Raw genomic sequence first — 18,109 nt, forward strand, 5'->3', positions numbered from 1 at the left:
TTTTTTAAAGGGTCCATGCAGTCTAATATGAAGCATGAAGAGTCATACTTCATTAAGATCAAGTCACACATCAATATAGTACTTATAATATGTGATGAAGGATTGTTAATATATTCATATGAGTCTCACACTTTTCATTCTAAAGGACTAAAATAACACTCTCAAGCAATATGTTTTTCAAAATAGATCAGCCAAAACATTTTGCAAAAGTCAAAATTTCTTCTTTTTTGCTTCTTTTTCCAAACTTAGATGAAGGCCCTTAGTTTGCATATATATACATTCACATTTGCACAAACTTAACCACATTTGAAAGTGATAGTAGGAGGGGAGGCCTATGCCTTGATATGCTTATAGGCCAAAGATGATAAAATGATTATGACACAAACCCTCTACCATTGTTCACCTGATGCATGGACCTACTTTTCAAGATAATTACTAGCAGCATCATCATGTCTAATCATCATAATCTACATTACCTGCCGTGGGGAATTTTGTTGTAAGAAGAAACTCATTTTTCAGTAATATGTCCCATGATTACCACTAGTTAGTGAATTAAGCAAATTTGAGGGGGTCGAAGGAAGAAATAAAGTAGAATTTTTTTAAAAGACCTATACGCATCCCTACTCCTTCAATTGTAAGGGATTTTTGAAAGCAGTTTAGGGTATTTGATTTTTCCATCTCAATGCAAAAAAGCATCCCTAGACTGTATCTTGTGATGAGTGGGGGTTAAGGTATTTTTTCGGGGGGGGGGGGGCAACCAAGCATAAAATCCTATCAGGAAGGGGGGAAATAAGATAAAATGGCTCTCTACCAGCTACCGCCCAGCCACCATGGATTCAGACAAGCTCGCTGGCTGCTTGTTGCCTCTCAAGAGGTCTTTTCCCTGAGATCTCCTTCTTCAGCTTCCTCTAGAATCCTCCCCTAACCCAACACTTACCATGTGTCCTTCCTAATTGGTGCCATGTGTCCCACAAGGGACCTTAGCACAAGAGCCCTCACTTGGATTCCTTTTGCACCTCCTTAATTATTAGCTAGGCCTAGGTGTGACCCTACACCCCAGCCCTCTAGGCCCTGCTTTGCAAGTACTATCAAACCCTCTGGTTTCCCGCCTTGCCATAATCAAGCCATGGGGATTTCGTGATTATGGTTGATGTAACATTCCCTTCCCCTAAAGAATGATTTACATCCTTGAAAACAATATTGGGAAACCTCTTCTGGAGATTGTTTACCCTTTCCCATGTTGAACTCTCTTCAGATCTATCTTTCCACTATACCAGACATTTTGGCCATATTGTATGTCGCGTTCTTTGTCCATCTCTCCACTTGTCTTAAGTATTGTGAATGGTCCACAATACCTTAGGAGACAATTTTGGACATTTACCTGTCTTTAGGGATTCTAAAAATTCAGGTACCCTCAGATAACCTCTCTCATTTACTTCAATCTCCAACATTTTCTGATTCTATCTTTAGCTAACTGAAGCATTTGATTCATATCTTCTAGAAAGTCTTTGGGTGCTTGAACCTTCTCTTTTTGGAGTCCCACTTCCATTAGGGCTCTAGGTTGAAATCCATACATCATCATGAATGGACTAAAACCTGTAGCTAAATGTTCAGCACTGTACTGTTCCTAGTTAGTTTGCTGTTTACTTACATATGGTTGAAGCATATAATCAATGACCTAATTGACCCTGTTAGTTTGACCATCAATTTGTGGATGATCCACGGTACTCATATTCAAAGAAGTTTCCAACCTCATAAACACAACCCTCCAAATGGCTGTTAAAGTTGCTATCCCGAGCACTAACAATAGCGGCTGGTAGCCCATACAATTTATAATTATGCTCCACAAATGGCCTAGCTAATTATGGAGTCTTAACCTCTTCATTGGTTGGAATAAAATGAGCCATCTTGGTCAACCAAACCACAACTATCCACACGGAGTCATTCCCCCTCTATCTCATAGTAGGTAATCCAACAATAAAGTCCATGGAGATGCTTTCCCATTTGCCAAATGGAATCTCCAATGGGTGTAGGAGACCTCCTACCTTGAGGTGTTTAGCCTTATTGACCTAGCATTTTTGGCACGGCAATAATCTTGGATGTCCTTATCTATCCCAGTCCAAAAGAATTGCCTCTTTAGAAGCGCATACGTCTTCTGAATTCCTGGGTGTCTAGCACTCAGACTATCACGACACTCGAAGTGAATATGGCACCTAATGTCATTATTGTTTGGGATGCATACTCTACCCTTGTAGAGCAGGTAGCCATCTTCAATAGTATGCTTTTTCCATTTGAGTCCTTTATCACCAACTTGTGGTGTCACCATTTCTATGTGTCAGTGAAAGCTCCTCGATTAGTTGGATCCATCCTCATTATTGCTTTCCATATTTCAAAAAAGTGAGGACACACTCACATTTTCCTGTTAAGGACTCTAGGAAATCATTCTGGAATTGAGTAAAACTCAATTTATTAACAATTGGCATTCAGCTTGGGGAGTCAGCTACCACATTGAACTTCCCCTTCCGATATGTCAATTGGATATCAAACTCTTGCATTATTTTTGCCCATCTAGCTTTTCTTCCTGAAAGCTCTAGGTGATTGTAGATTCCTCAATACTTCTTGATCAAAATGATCTCAAATTTTGCACCATACACATAGTGTTTCAAAGCATAGACTATAGCATATAGTTCCTTTTTATATGCCAAGTAGATCCATTGGGCATAGTCCAACTTTTTTCTTTCAAAAGCGAATGGTCTACCCTTTTGTAATAGTACTATCCCAACATCAAAATCATTGGCATTTGTTTCACTCTCAAGTCAGTCGTTAGGATCCACTATCTTTAAGATAGGAGTAGATGCTATAGCTACTTTTACTTTCTCTAAGCTATTCTTTTGAGGTTAATCCCATATGAAAGTACTTCCCTTCCCGTTAAGCACGTCATTGGAACATCAAGATTATTGTTGGGTGAATCTCGTATAAAATCTAGACAAATGTTTGCAATTCTTGTAGGTTTGTAGGATGTGGCCATTCCAATATAGCCCTTACCTTCTTAGGATCTATACGAATCCCTCCTTGGGATAGAATATGTCGCAAGTACTTCATTTCTTTTGCAAAGAATCCATATTTGGATTCTTTTGCAAAAAGAGAATTATCTCTAAGCAATTGGTTTCCTTAAATTTTCCAAATGCTTTTTCCTTGTTTTACTATAGATTAGGATATCATCTAAAAATACTCCATCAAATTTTCCTAAATATGGTCTTAAGACATTGTTCATAAGTGCCATAAAAGTTACTAGAGCATTTTTTAAACCAAATGGAATTACTTTAAATTGATAATGCCTACACCTAGTACAAAATGATGTCTTAGGGACATCCTCTTCTCTAATTCCTACTTGGTGATATCCTAATCTAAAGTCAATTTTAGTAAAATATTTTGTCCCTTGCAATCGATCAAAGAGCTCATCAATCTGAGGCATATGATACTTATTTTTTATTGTGATTTTATTTAAGGTTCTATAATCTATGCATAAACGCATAGTGCCATCTTTATTCTTTACTAGTAAAACTGGTGATGATCATGGTAAATTACGAGGTTGAATTTGGCCCTTCCTAAGGTATTCAACTAATTGTCTTTCGACCTCATGTTCTTCCATTTGACTAAGTCTATAAGGTGGTTTACAAATAGGGGTAGATCTAAAAATTGTGTCTATTTTATGATTTACATCTCGCTCAAGTAGTAAACCATCAGGCAAGTCACTCGAAAAAACATCATTAAATTCAACCGTTAAATCTTTAAATGAAGATTCATATTTTTAAATCATATCAATAGTAAAATTATTCTTTTTAAATGTAGTAGAAATAAAATCACCAATAAAATAAAGTTCACAAAGATATACCTCGCATTGTTGTTGTTGTAGAAGTCATTCCAATTCCATCAAACAAATAAGGGGAGAGTTTGGCACATCATGTTCTCCTTGAATCTAGAAGACTCTACCATCTTTTTTAAACATAGTGGAGCTATTTAAATAACTCTATTGCAAGCTATGCCCGAGACTATACAAGCACTCTCAACCAAGCACTTGTTCAAAACCAACCCAATACTTAGGAATCCTATAATTTTCCCTGAGGCTCATCCACCATTTATATGCCTTATTTCCAAGGGAAAGACTTGCTTCCACGAATTGATTTTTAAAAGGGTAATTCTTGAGTCAATGGAAAGCTTGCCATTTTTGCAAGAACATATTTATTGCATCCTTGTTGTGTTCTTTTTCTTCCCCATTGAAAATTGGTGCTTTCAAGTCCTTAAAGTATGTAAGAGGTTTCTTTATGTTGAGAGGTGGCCCTCCCAAAGTGAGGAGGAGGAGTCGGTGACAATTGGGCCATAGGAATTACCGACTGAGAATAGGATAACTTGGATATGGCTTTAGTTAGATTTTTAATGAATCATTAATCATCTCTAGCTGCTTTTCTATATTTGTGTTTGATTTTCTAGTTTAATGAATTTTGAATACAAATTCCATAATCATTATAATCAATATCCTCCATTTTCATAGGATACTCTTGAATTTTGTTATGCGCATCCTCATGTATTTCCTCTTCAATAATTGCTTTTCCTTTTCTAGCCCTTTCCCCTCTCTTCGTGAGTCTCCTCTCTTTCTGGAGTTGTCATTTTAAAAATGCAATTTTTTCAAAAGAATATAAAGCAAAAAGCTTTATCGAGAGAAAAATATGATGGCCACTTACTTGATATTTGTTCGAGACTTTGGATTTGTCTTCAGAATCATTGTGCTCTTTAACTTGCAATCTCGCCTTTCAATCCCAGTCTTTCGTGCCGATCCGCTAAATGCAAGTCTCCTCATCCGCTCTTTGCTAAGCTACCAGGTCTCTAACTCCTCGAACTCTTTTAATTTGGTGAGGCTAAAAAGATTGGAGTAATTTGGAGAGGAAGAGGATAGAGTAAAGCATTGGTAACTTTGTATGACGTGGCTCTTTCTTCCAAAAGATTTTATGCTATCTCTGCAAAAGTCCAATCATTTGCTGTGTGATGATTCTTCACATTGACTGTAGACTACTAACATCATGGCTAAAAGTAAGGTTGTGGGACTTCCTCTTCCTTAATACAGATTCATAGTCTCTTTACTTTGGAGACTTCAAATGTCTAGGCTTGGTTCTGCCAATGCTTTACCTTGCATCCTCGCACTCACTTGGTATGACAAGTGAGTACTTTGTGTTGGCATTGATTGTAGCATCTTTGGGAGCCAAGATTCTCTCATTGTTCTTGAGATTAACTTCAAATATCGCGAAAAAGATCATGCTACTCACCCTCTATGCATTTGTGTGTCGCAAATCATCATGTTGATAACCCTCTATGCATCTGTGTGTAGGTCGCAAGTCACTCTTCTGGGCAACGAAACCATGCTACACATAAAGTCTCAACTGCCAAGAGAACATAGACACGTATCAGGTAAAGACATGAGTTTAAGAATGCATTTTGGCAACTGAAACAGACACTTTTTTTGTGTTACATGACACCCATATGAAAGGTTTTGTAGCCGCCTTCGACCAACCATTGCTTAAAGAAAGCTCGTTGCTACTTTCTGCCTCCCGTGAGGTCTTTTCCGTGAGACCTCCTTTTTCAAGCTTCCTTTAGAATCCTCTCCCTAGTCCAACACTTGCCATGTGTCCGACAAGGGACCTTAGCATAAGAGCCCTCACTTAGGCACCTTTTGCACCTCCTCAATTATTACCTAGGCCTAGGTGTAACCTTAGACCCAAGCCCTCTAGGCCTTGCTTTGCAAGTGCTATCGAGCCCCTTTGGTTTCTCGCCTCACCATAATCAAGCCGTGGGGCTTCAATGATTATGGTTGACCTAACACAAGCAAAGGAGGGCTTTTTTGATCTTTTTGGGATTTATTGGAAAGGAAGTCGAATGGTCATAAGCTTTTAAAACTTATGTGGGTACATCTATCTATCTAGCACCACCTATATAAGTGATATCTTCTTTCCAATGAGCACCATTAGGTCTTAGCTTGCAAGTCTTTCTCCCAAGCTATTGATGGCTTGTAAGGAATGGCAGTTTGAGTTCCATGGTCCATCTCCATATCACCTTAATGTCCCACTTATGATTGTTTTCCTCTTAACTCTTGTTCTTATTTGATTCAACCTGCCCTAATCATCCAATTTTCAGAGGTAAAGGGGCTCTTATATAGATTAAACAAAGTGTACTATGGTTGCTAAATCCATGGTGCAAAATCTGGAATGGTACAACTCTTTTAAATGGGAATGCGTTCTAGTGGTAATGATCCAACTCCGCTTTCTCACATCTTTGATCGATATTGTAGATAAGCATTTTGTTGAAACATGTGTGCAAGTGGCGCTAATGGTTGTGCTTCGGAGCTTGTGTGGGAATGTGCTATAAGCACATGGTATTAGGGTTCTTGAAAGTGATTATGTGCGCAAAACACTTGCAAGATTTGTGGGCTATTGTCAGATAGTCTCGGGCGCTAAATGACTTGCATTTGCTAAGGTAAGGTGAAAAACATGGAGCCCTATTTGCCCAAATTTTCGAGTTAAAGGGGCTCCTATATAGATTAAAGACATGAATTTCATCTAATTATTTTGTGCCAACGATGACGTTTAATCTCCCTTCACACTTCCCTTGTTGGGATGTGTGAATCTTGCCTTGTTGCAATGCTTTTTTTTGGGAAAGACTATATATTGGTAGATTGTTAAATCTAGAAAAAAGCTTGAAATCTTCTACTTTGTAATTTTGAGGCCATTTTAGTTATATATAACTGAAAAACCTGCAAAACCTTGAAAGAAACTTGTAAATTTTGAAGTTGAAGGTTTTTGTATTGGTTTTGAAAAATTCTCTCTTAGTTTTGTGAAATCTGCAAAATTTTAAGCAATTTAGTTATATTTGAGCTTAAAAAATTGCCGAAAATTTGAAACCGCAAGTTTTATAAGAAAAATGTTTTGAGAGAACATTGGTATCCAAAAATGACCTCAGGGTTGGGGAAGGTCTTAGTGATGATGTTGGGGTTGAAAGCAAATGGTGCCAATGGGTCCACATTTAACTTATGATTTCACTCTAGCGTCTTTTTGTCTACTTAAAAAAAAAACACACACACACATCACTCTCTCTCTCTCTCTCTAGCGTCTTTTTCTCTACTCACTCGATCTCACTGTCTCTCTCTAGCGTCTTTTTCTCTACTCTCTCTCTCTGTCTCTCTCTCGACCTCAAGCCTGCATCACTCGTCCTTCCTCCCTTCTACTACTATGGTTTTTTGCTCCTGTTTCTCCTATAATATTTTCTGTATTTCATAAGTGGATCGTCCGCCGCGCATCGCTGAATCATCCGGAACGTTCGCCTCTGTAATTCGATTCCCTTTTCGCTTCGCTTCATCGGCTCGCATACAAAATTTCCCCCTCACAACTTAGCTTAATCGACACTCAAGCCTGGCAAACTTTTGTCATTTGTTTCACGTTAAGGAATTAAAAGGCGGCTGATCGTAAGCTCCAATACGTAAGCCTCTTCTTGGTTCGCGATTTCTAAGCACAGAAACAACACACAGAGAGATTCAGAGATCGAGAGACTAATGCAGATGCGCCGGATCGCTTTCTCAGCAGCTTCCGTTTTCGTCTTCGCGCACAGGTACGTGACTCACTCTCCTAACCCTGGCATATTTGATGCGCAATGATAGGCTGTAGAAGTGGATTCTGAGTAGGAGACGGCTTGATAAGAGAGAGAGAGAGAGAGAGAGAGTAAGGACCTCGTGTCGCTACAACTGCTCTCCTTCAACGCTTCGTCTCCACGAGACTATCAAGGAGGAATGTTAAGTCAGCGCTTGTTTAAGCTGTATCCCGTTGTATTTTCTTTTAATTACAGATTGAGCTTCACGCCTCTGTCATTGTCGTGGTTGATTGCAATAGCAGAAAATTGAATTTTTGTAATTGATAGCTCTTTTGCCATCAGATATTCCACTCTGATTAGTATAGACGGGCTTTTGTTTTAGGTGATTCGAAAGCGTGCGTGGCGAGTGCATGAAACTGCTCGCAATATTGTTTTGTGATGGCGACGACGTCTTTTCTATTGAAAGTGACGGATGAGACCGTTCAAATTTATCAGAGTTTGATCACAATTCTCAGCGACTTCTATGAAGCTAATGTCAGAGATATGAGCAACCACTCGGGTCATTCCTTATCAAGTCCGAATCTGGAGGTAGTTCAACTTACATGTCACGAGCTAAGCGAAAATCTGGCAACTCTTTGGCCTTGCGAAAAGCAGTTTGTTGCAGTTTTTGGTCGTACCGGTTGTGGAAAATCCACATTACTGGTAAGTGGTAAATAGAGTGCAGTTTTTGCAAAATTTTGTTGATAAACAGGACAATTCGTTTGTCCCTTTTAGAAATTATGTGCCCGGGTGCTTTTGGGAATATTATCATAGCCGTATTTGACTTCGTTGCAAAACTGCAGAATCTGTTATTGTCCATGATGTGTGCAACGGCAGAAACCTACGTCCAAGGCATCAAAACTGACTCAACTCGAGCTGTCCTAAGAGATACAGCTAGGGTTCATGGGAAGATTGAGAGAGCGACCACAAATAGAGGCCAAGGGGAAGCAGGAGATAGTCCAGAAGATATTGAAAACTCTGAAAGCAGTCGGGAAGCACTTGGAAGCTCGAGTACTCCTCATGGTGTTGAGGTTATCCGAAGTGATTTACTGAGGAATGAACAGCTCTCAATAAGTGGTTTACTTGGGATTTGCTGTGCTCAAGACAGGCAGTTATATATGAGCAAACATGTTCCTCATTATGATAAGCATCCTTTTCTTCTACAGAATGGACGAATGGGAGATGCTGGCACGACCAAGGTTACTGCCATAGAATATGGACCAAAGTTTGTGGGTTATGTGCGTTGGATCTCAAGGAAAAAGCTAAGGAAGAAACTTAGAGATCTTAGGCATTTACTGGAAAAGCAAGATCGGTCCAAAGATGATGAACAGAGCTTGGCAGAGCTGAAAGAATTTTGGTACTGTGTGTGTCAGCTGGCAGACATACCTTTACACGTTGTGCGACCCAGTGAAGAGCAAATCAATAAGGTGATTGATATATTAGGAAGTAAACGACAAGTGCTGGACAAAGAAGATGTGATAGAGACTCAAACACCGGAAGGGTATGCTATTTTACCCTCGTGCTCTACCTCAGATGTGTTTAATAAGGGTGGGCAGTTCAAAGCTCTCGGGAGAGTTTAGGTCGGGATGCTTGTTATGATTGGATAGTTTAAAAATGAGTCTCATTTCCTGGGGGAAGATTGTAAGGAATGTGGTGAGCAGCATGGGCCTCACTGCATGGAATGGTGTACTGAGCATATGTTGAGTCTTAAATGGGTCTTAAAATGTTGCGTAGTTTGTCAAACCTTTCAGAAATTAAATCGTTTCTTTTATTTGTACATACAAGCCTGCATGTGTATAGATGGACAGGTTGCAAGTTTTAGAGAACATGCTAGATCTTGAAAAGAAAAGATGGTTGGAAGCTTAAACGTTGGAAATGGTACATGCATGCAGATTGGATGATAATTAGTCATTAATAATGCAGTATAGTTTGCGAACGAGGCACATTTTAGAAAGTAGATTACATGTGACATGGATGATGCCCATGATGAGCAATGAAGCCATATGTGTTGGAATATGGAAGCAAGAACTAGAACTAGAAACTGGAAATGAAATAACAAGACTGAAAGACTAGAAATACCTTGAGAAGAGTGTAGACAAGACACAAGCTAGACTGATAGTTTACAATGATGTGACCCATTGAATATATGGGCCAAAGTACAAGACATAAAGCAAGAGTGCTTATGGGATAATTGTAGAAGTGCCACATGGCACATACTCAAGACATAAAGACTAGACTTAGACTTAGACTTAGACTATTGTAGACTAGGAAATAGTACACTTAGTGTGTGTTGGGGTAAAGGCACATTGCCACCCCTTTATTAAAGATATGACACCTATGACTGTCAGGGAAAAACCTAATCCTAATAAAACCTTTGAGTTTGTGGTGTGGCTCATCACTTCACACCCACATCTTGTGTGTCACTGCTCTCTCTCACTCTCTCCCCGTTGTACTTCTCCCTCATTCTTTCCCTTTCAACTGGTATCAGAGCCTTCATCTCTCCCTCCCCACTCCTGCCTACCTCTCCCTCTACCCCTCCTTATCCCCTCGGGACTCGTGCCCTCAGCAGCGAGCTCACATCGGAGCAGCGTGCAGGCAGCGTGGGTGGAGCTGGGCATTGCGCAGGCAGCGCGGGCTGCAGCGGGGTAGCGCGGGCGGTAGCGCGCGTGCGGGCAGAGCAGGGCGGCTCGGAGCAGCGCCAGCAGCTGCTGCTAGCTGCTACCCGCAACCAAGCGGGCGCAGCCAGTGCGCAGCACCGGCGCGCACCCAGGCAGCCTCAGGGCCTCGAGCAGGGCGCACGCAGGGAGCTCGTGTACGGACGTACGGCCGTCCGTACCGCCGTACGGACTCCGTACAGGCGTCCGTACTGTACGGACGCCGCCGTACGAACTGTGTCAGGGAGCTGCGTCAGGGAGTGCATTTCGAAATTTTGTTTTGGATTTGTACCCTGCACAGGTACAGTAGGTACAGTGGTACCCTGCACAAGTACACAGGTACAGAAAGTACAGCAGTTTTGGATGTGTACTCTGCACAGGTACAGCAGGTACAGTGGTACCCTGCACAAGTACACAAATACAGAAAGTACAGCAGTTTTTTCTTTGGGGAAAGAAGAAAAAGAGAGAGCATTCCCGGCTGTTCAGTTCTTAAAACTGTGTGTTGAAGGTACAGCAAGTACCCTCTAGTCCCTCGTGCTTGAGGTGACTAGTACCACAGTGTGTGGTGGTTGCACAGTTATCTTGTTTCGGGAAGGTAATGCCTTGATTTTGCAGAGGGCTTTTATGCTTTTGCTGAGTGCAAATCTCAGCTTTTGGGTGACATTTTCAAAGGGCTTTTGCCTCGAAGTTTATGCAGTGTATGCCTTCAGGCAGTGTGGAGCCAGGGAGCTCACATTGGTCTTGTTTCCGCAGTGTATTCAGTGACATTTCTGCAGGTCACATTTTGTGTACGACACCTTGAAAAATCTCAGTTGAGCCACGCTTGGCCAGGGCGCATCGAGTTTACTCGGTCCCTAGCTGTCCATCGTTGACAGTGCTCAAAAGATTTTCTCTTCAGTGTTTGTACGTTGGGATCTGTGTTGTTATTGTGTACACAGGGCTGTTTATGCATTGCATTGTCAGGTGAAAGTGCCAGGAGAGCGCTGTATTTTGTATGCTACCTCAGTGTTGAGGTGTTTTTCACTTGGCACAGGTGTCAAATCAAGGGGCTTTTGCCCAGATTTTGCTTGAGAGCACTTAAGTTACTGTTTGAGACCTTCAGATGCCTTTTATCCCCTTGGCAGAAGGGTGATTGCTTGGGATTTGTCCCATTTTCTGTTGCAGGTTTGTGACAGGCTGAAGTGTTTGGAGCCTCTTTTCAGTGAACAAAACAGTGTATGGCAAGTGGTTTATGCATATAAAATCAGTGCAATACCTCATCTGAGGTGGGAGAAGTGTCCAGGACAGCAGTGTTCTAAAATTACTGTTTTATGCCTATTTGAGCAAAGTACAGTGTGTCAGAAGGTACAGTAACTGGAGGGAAATTTTTTTGTTTTGCTGCAGATCTTTTTTTGACAGTAAAAACAGCACTATTGTGAGTGCTCCTGTCTCTTGATAGAGCAGGTTTTTTCTGAGAAATCAGAATTTTATTCAGTCATTTTTTGACTTACAGGGAGTTAGGTACTTTCCTTATCTGATATGGCATCAGGGGGAAGTGAATCATCAATTCTGAACATAAAGAAATTGGAAGGGGCACACAATTATGCATTATGGGCAGAATAGTGTTTGAATGTACTTCTGTTAAAGAAGATTTCTAAGCCCATAAGGGTGAAGGGTGTCAAGCCATCTGGGATGTCAGATGATGAGTGGGAGGAGCTAGATTTGTCCGCGAGGGCTGCTATCATGCTTACTCTCAGTGATTCTCTTGTGTTCAATGTTCAGGCTGAAAAGACCTCTTATGGCCTATGGCAGAGGCTAGAAGAGTTGTATGCCCAAAAGAGTTCAGCCAGTAAGGTTTATTGGTTGAAGAAGCTGGTTGATCTTCACATGAAGGAAGGTACAGCTATGACCTCACACTTGAGTGAGTTCAATGCCATCTTTACACAGCTGATTGCACAGGGGTTGAACCTTGATGAGGAGTTCAAGGCTACTTTCTTGTTGTGTACCCTCCCTGAGAGTTGGGACACTTTCAAGACCACCCTGTCTAATTCAAATGTCACTCTTATATATGCTGATGTAGAGAGCTCTCTCCTTATGGAGGAGATGAGTAGGAAGAATAATGCGGGCAGCAAGTCTTCAAATGCTTTGCAGGTACAGGAAAGAGGCAGGACTCAGCAGAAGGGGAGATCTGCTAGTAAGTCCAAATCCCGCAGTCAGTCCCGTGGCAAAAAGGATATTGAATGCTTTTATTGTGGCAAGAAGGGACATGTGAAGTCTAAGTGCTTCAAGTTTATACGGGATCAGAAAGCCAAGAAGGCTGAGGCAAAGGATGCAGGCAGTGGAAGCAAAGGCAAAGGCAAGGCCAAGGCAGATGACTTGGATGCAGTGAATGTTGCAGCAGAGGACAGTGACAGTGACAAACATGATGTTTTATGCTCTTCTGCTGTAATTGCACATACATTGGTTATTGATGGCCATGACATGCACACCTGGCTCTTGGATTCAGGTGCTTCTTTTCATGTTACTCCTCATAGGGAGTGGTTTACTTCCTACACAGGTACTCATGGAGTTGTTCACCTTGGGAACAACTATGCATGTCAGATTGCAGGGATTGGCAGTATACAGATAGTATTCCCTGATGGACGCGTATTTATGCTTGATGGTGTTCGCCATGTGCCGCAAATCAAGAAAAATCTGATTAGCACTGGCTTGTTGGATGACAGTGGTTACCACACCACATTTGGGGATTCCAAATGGGTGATTACTGATAGCCAGGTTGTAGTGGCTGAGGGTTATAAGAGTGATACCTTGTACCCTCTTTATGTTTCCAGTGTAGGTAATCATGTTGTTGCCATAACCGAGCTGCCAAAGGTTTCATTGTGGCATAGCCGGTTGGGACACATGTCCGTTAAAGGAATGCAAGAACTGTCACGTTTGGGTTATCTGCCGTCTCTTTCATTTTCAGATTTGCCTACTTGTGATCATTGCATATATGGCAAGCATTCTATGACTCCTCATAAGAGGAGAACTCCCCAAAATAGAGCACCGCTTGATCTAGTGCACACTGATTTGTGTGAGATGCCACAGCTATTACTAGGGGATGCAAAGTATTTCATTACTTTTATTGATGATGCCACACGCAAAGTGTGGGTCTATTTCTTGAAGCATAAGAGCGATGCCTTAGATGCTTTCAAGAAGTTTGTCGCTCAGGTTGAGAATCGGACAGGTCGCAGGCTGAAATGCCTCAGATCCGATAATGGGGGTGAGTATGTGTCACATGCTTTTGTACAGTTTTGCGAAGCTAAGGGCATTAAACAGGAACTCACAGCCCCTCATAATGCATCTCAAAATGGTGTGAGTGAGCGGATGAATCGAACTATTCAGGAGAAGGTTCGATGTATGTTGTCTTATGCTGCATTGCCCCATGGCTTTTGGGCAGAAGCCGTGCAAACAGCAGTTCACATAATTAACAGGTCGCCGAACAAGGCTTTGGAGTTGAAAGTGCCAGAGGAGGTGTGGTCTGGCAAGCCACCTTCATATAAGCACTTACGTGTGTTTGGCTGCGAGTGCTTTGCTCATATACGCAAAGAACTGCGCACCAAACTGGAGCCAAAGTCTTCCAGATGCATCTTTATGGGTTATGGTGACGAAGGTGAAATGGGGTACAGGTTATGGGATCCCGTCAAACGGAAGATTATACGCAGCAATGATGTCATCTTTAAAGAGGATAGTGTACACAAAGAACCCGTGCAACCTGTGGAATACAGGAGGGTTGTTTATGATGATGTCGGACAGCAAAGAATGCCCATTAATATGCAGCAGCAGGCTGCTGTAGATGACCCTGTTCAATAGAAACAACTGCATAAGTCTTTTGACATGAAAGACTTGGGTGATGCAAACCATATTCTTGGCATGCGGATTACTCGTGACAGGTCCAAGGGACTTTTGTTTCTGTCACAGAAGGAGTACATTGACAAAGTACTGCAGAGGTTTAAAATGGAGGGGGGGAAGTCAATTAGTACCCCGTTGCCTCCACATTTAAAACTCAGCAGTAAGGACAGCCCCAGATTAGATGATGATAAGGCTGAAATGGCCAAGGTTCCATATGCATCTGCAGTTGGTTCTTTGATGTATGCCATGGTTGCCACTCGTCCGGATATTGCTTTTGCGGTGGGAGTCATCAGTAGGTATATGGCAAATCCAGGCAAGCGGCACTGGGAAGCAGTGAAAGGTGTCTTGAGGTATCTCAAAGGTACCAAAGACTTGTGCATATGCTATGGTAGGCAAGATGCATTGGTGCATGGTTTTACAGATTCAGACTATGCACGGAATGCAGATAACCGGAAGTCTACTACCGGTTATATTTTCACATTTGCAGGAGGTGCTATATCATGGGTGTCTCGGTTGCAGAAATGCGTTGCACTGTCAACTACTGAAGCTGAATATGTTGCAGCCACTGAGGCTTGCAAGGAAGCAATATGGCTTACTCGGCTGGTGGGAGATTTGGGCATCACAGGAGATATGCCAGTTTTGCATTGTGATAGTCAGAGTGCTATCATGTTGGCAAAGAATCCGGTCTTTCATCAAAAGACCAAGCACATAGATGTGAAATATCATTTCATCAGGGAGGTACTGGAAGACAAGCGACTTGAGCTTGTGAAGGTGCATACTGATGATAATCCTGCAGATTTGCTCACTAAGAGCTTGCCTACAGAGCGGTTTGCACATTGCCGCCACATCATGGGATTAGGATGAGACCATTCTTATTTTATGGTCTTGTATACAGTAACTGTATATTGCTGTAATTTTTATTCTTTTCTCCCCTTTAGGCACATTGGCCTTTAGGTGGGAGGTTGTTGGGGTAAAGGCACATTGCCACCCCTTTATTAAAGATATGACACCTATGACTGTCTTAAGACAGTCATAGGGGGGAAAAACCTAAAACCTTTTGTGGTGTGGCTCATCACTTCACACCCACATCTTGTGTGTCACTGCTCTCTCTCACTCTCTCCCTCATTCTTTCCCTTTCAGTGTGCACTTATCTCCAACACCCTCCTTAAGTGGACACTAGGAGTAAGACAGAAAGACAAGACTAGAAGACAGACATAAAGACTGATAGACTGAGAGACATGACAGACAACAGATCCTGAGACACCCCTCCTCAAGTGATATCCTCATATGGGTCCACAAGGGTAGGGACAAGATGGATCTAAAACACAGTCAGATTGATAGACAGATAGACAGACAGACAAGACTAGATAGACAGAAGACTGACTGTAGACAAATAGAAAGACCAAGACACTAGAACCCCTTGACCTACATCATCGGTGGTCAAGGTGGTAGACAAGACATAGAAGTAATCAGAAAGCCCACTTCTCATCATGTGAGGAAGGAACAACAGGATCAGCTGATGGAGATGTTGCAGCAACATGGGCTGAGGTAGATGCAGGAGCTGATGTAGAGGTTTTGGAGTAGCAGTCCCTCTCCCGGTGATTATCACGGCCACAAATGGTGCATGGATGAGCCTTGAAACAGTCCTTCTCCACATGATTAGTTTTGCCACAATGGGTGCAAGGCTTTCTTACCTTAGAACTTCCTTTCTTTGCTAAAAATGCAGTGTCAGTTACCTTTCGTCGTTGAGTTCTTTCTTCCTCTTGGAGAGCATTGATGATACCCTCAAGAGAAGGATTATTATGATACTTGAAGGTAGTGACAAGAGTAGCATAGGAGTCAGGTAAGCTTTTGAGAAGCACAGCAATAGCAATATCTTCAGAGATGGGAGACTTGACTGACGCAAGCTGAACCATAAGACTGCGAAGATAATTGACATGAGAGGCTATAGTAGCTCCTTCCTGCATATGTAGATCAAAGAATGAGATCATAAGTGCAATCTTAGAGTTTTTAGATCGGGCCCCAAAAAGAGTGTCCAAAGTGATCCATGCTTGAGGAGCAGACTGTATGTCGGAGATGTGATGAATGTAATCATCTCCAAGGCCGAGCAATATGATAGCATAGGCTTTGTCGTTCTTGGCAGCGACAACTTGCTCAGATGGACCTTCGGGAGCATCACGGTGAACAATGTCCCAAAGACCTTCTTTCATAAGATGGCACTTGATTTTGATCTGCCAAGTATGAAAGTTGGACCCATTGAATTTGTCGATAGATATGAGAGAATGAGAGGAAGATGCCATGTGGGAAGGTCTTACCTCTTGCTAGGATGCAAGGGCAGTGTCTATTCCCTTACAATATTGCAGAAAATAAATGAGAGGAAGAGATCCCAAAAGCCGGTTTTCTCACCACTTTGTCAGGGCCATAGCATATGATAGCCCATCGAAGCAGGAGGAACCAGCAAAAAAGGAGAGACTGTTCAGCAAAGTGAAAGAGGCAAAGTCTTAGTACCTTAATCCCGGGCAGAGATAGAGGTGAAAAAGGGATGCAGATCTTCGTGAAGATGGAGCTGGAGAAGTCAGCCTGTGCAGGTACGGATTCTGTACAGTCGTACGGACTGTACGGACTGTTGACGATGTACGGACGGCGAGCGGAGTACGGAGTACGGCCGACGTACGGATGACGTGTAGAATACGGGCGGAGTACGGACGACGGCATACGGCGGTGTACGGACGGCGCGTACGAATGACGTACGGAATACGGGTGACGCTGTACGGATAGCAGATACGACAGCAGGTGCAGAGGTGACAGCAGATTCGCACAGAGCTGGTGCTCAGATCTGTGGCTGAACTGCGCAGATCTGGCGCTCAGATCTGGCAGAAATGATGCGCAGATCTGGAGTGCAGATCTGGCGCAGATCTGGAGCAGAAACACACAGATCTGTCGCGTACATCTGGAGCGAAATGGCGGGGCAGAAAGAGGGGAAAATGTGAAGAGGGAGCGCAGATCTGGAGCGCAATGACGGGGCAGGAGGAGGAAGAAATGTGAAGAGGGAGAAATCTGAGAAGAGGGGCAGATCTGCAGCGGGAGAGAGAGATCTGAGAAAAGGCAGACTGAGGGGAGAGAAGAGGGAGAAGAGGGATCAACCTAGCTCTGATACCATGTTGGAATATGGAAGCAAGAACTAGAACTAGAAACTGGAAATGAAATAGCAAGACTGAAAGACTAGAAATACCTTGAGAAGAGTGTAGACAAGACACAAGCTAGACTGATAGTTTACAATGATGTGACCCATTGACTATATGGGCCAAAGTACAAGACATAAAGCAAGAGTGCTTATGGGATAATTGTAGAAGTGCCACATGGCACATACTCAAGACATAAAGACTAGACTTAGACTATTGTAGACTAGGAAATAGTACACTTAGTGTGCACTTATCTCCAACAATATGCCATTAAGAGTAAGTACATGATCATGCTCAATATTTTGAGTTTAATAGAATGAGGACACGCCTTGATCAATCTGCGATCTTATTCAATACACTCACAAGTTATGCAAGCTTGTGGTGAGCTTACTGGTCATGTACAACAAAGATGATATATCTGATCTGGACTTTAGAGACCCAGTATAGCTGCTTATGCTTGGGCACTGATGACGACTAAGTGTTGCTTTGCTTGCTAAGTATGTCTTCCTTTTGTTTTTCATAAAAGTTTTTGTTTACCTCTTTTTTCTTCTCTTTCATTTTCTCTTTTATTTTCTGTGTAGATTTTTGATGTTTAGAACAACAAAAATTTTAAATTTGTATGATTGGACTTATTCTAGTCTTACAAAGGTATATATATCTGATCTGGACTCCTCGATAGTGTCACATGCCCCATGCATCCCCTCTAGTGGATGAATGAAAATGCTTATTCTT

At 42.1% G+C, this 18,109-nt stretch overlaps 1 protein-coding gene across 1 annotated transcript in view; it reads left to right on the plus strand.

Annotated features, from left to right (window-relative positions):
• The first annotated feature begins 7,245 nt into the window (after window positions 1–7,245).
• The window catches only part of LOC147891937 (uncharacterized), a 64,099-nt gene continuing 53,235 nt past the window's right edge, over window positions 7,246–18,109 (plus strand). The window contains exons 1-3 of the mRNA XM_087388733.1: window positions 7,246–7,653; window positions 8,015–8,334; window positions 8,475–9,172. Of these exons, the coding sequence (XP_087244859.1) occupies window positions 8,071–8,334; window positions 8,475–9,172 (962 nt within the window). The 5' untranslated portion in view covers window positions 7,246–7,653; window positions 8,015–8,070. The remainder of the gene's footprint in view (window positions 7,654–8,014; window positions 8,335–8,474; window positions 9,173–18,109) is intronic.

The sequence above is a fragment of the Dipteris shenzhenensis genome, chromosome 17, assembly GCF_047967505.1.
Source record: "Dipteris shenzhenensis isolate YYH24624 ecotype China chromosome 17, Dip_SZ_1.0, whole genome shotgun sequence".
Classification (NCBI taxonomy): Eukaryota; Viridiplantae; Streptophyta; class Polypodiopsida; order Gleicheniales; family Dipteridaceae; genus Dipteris; species Dipteris shenzhenensis.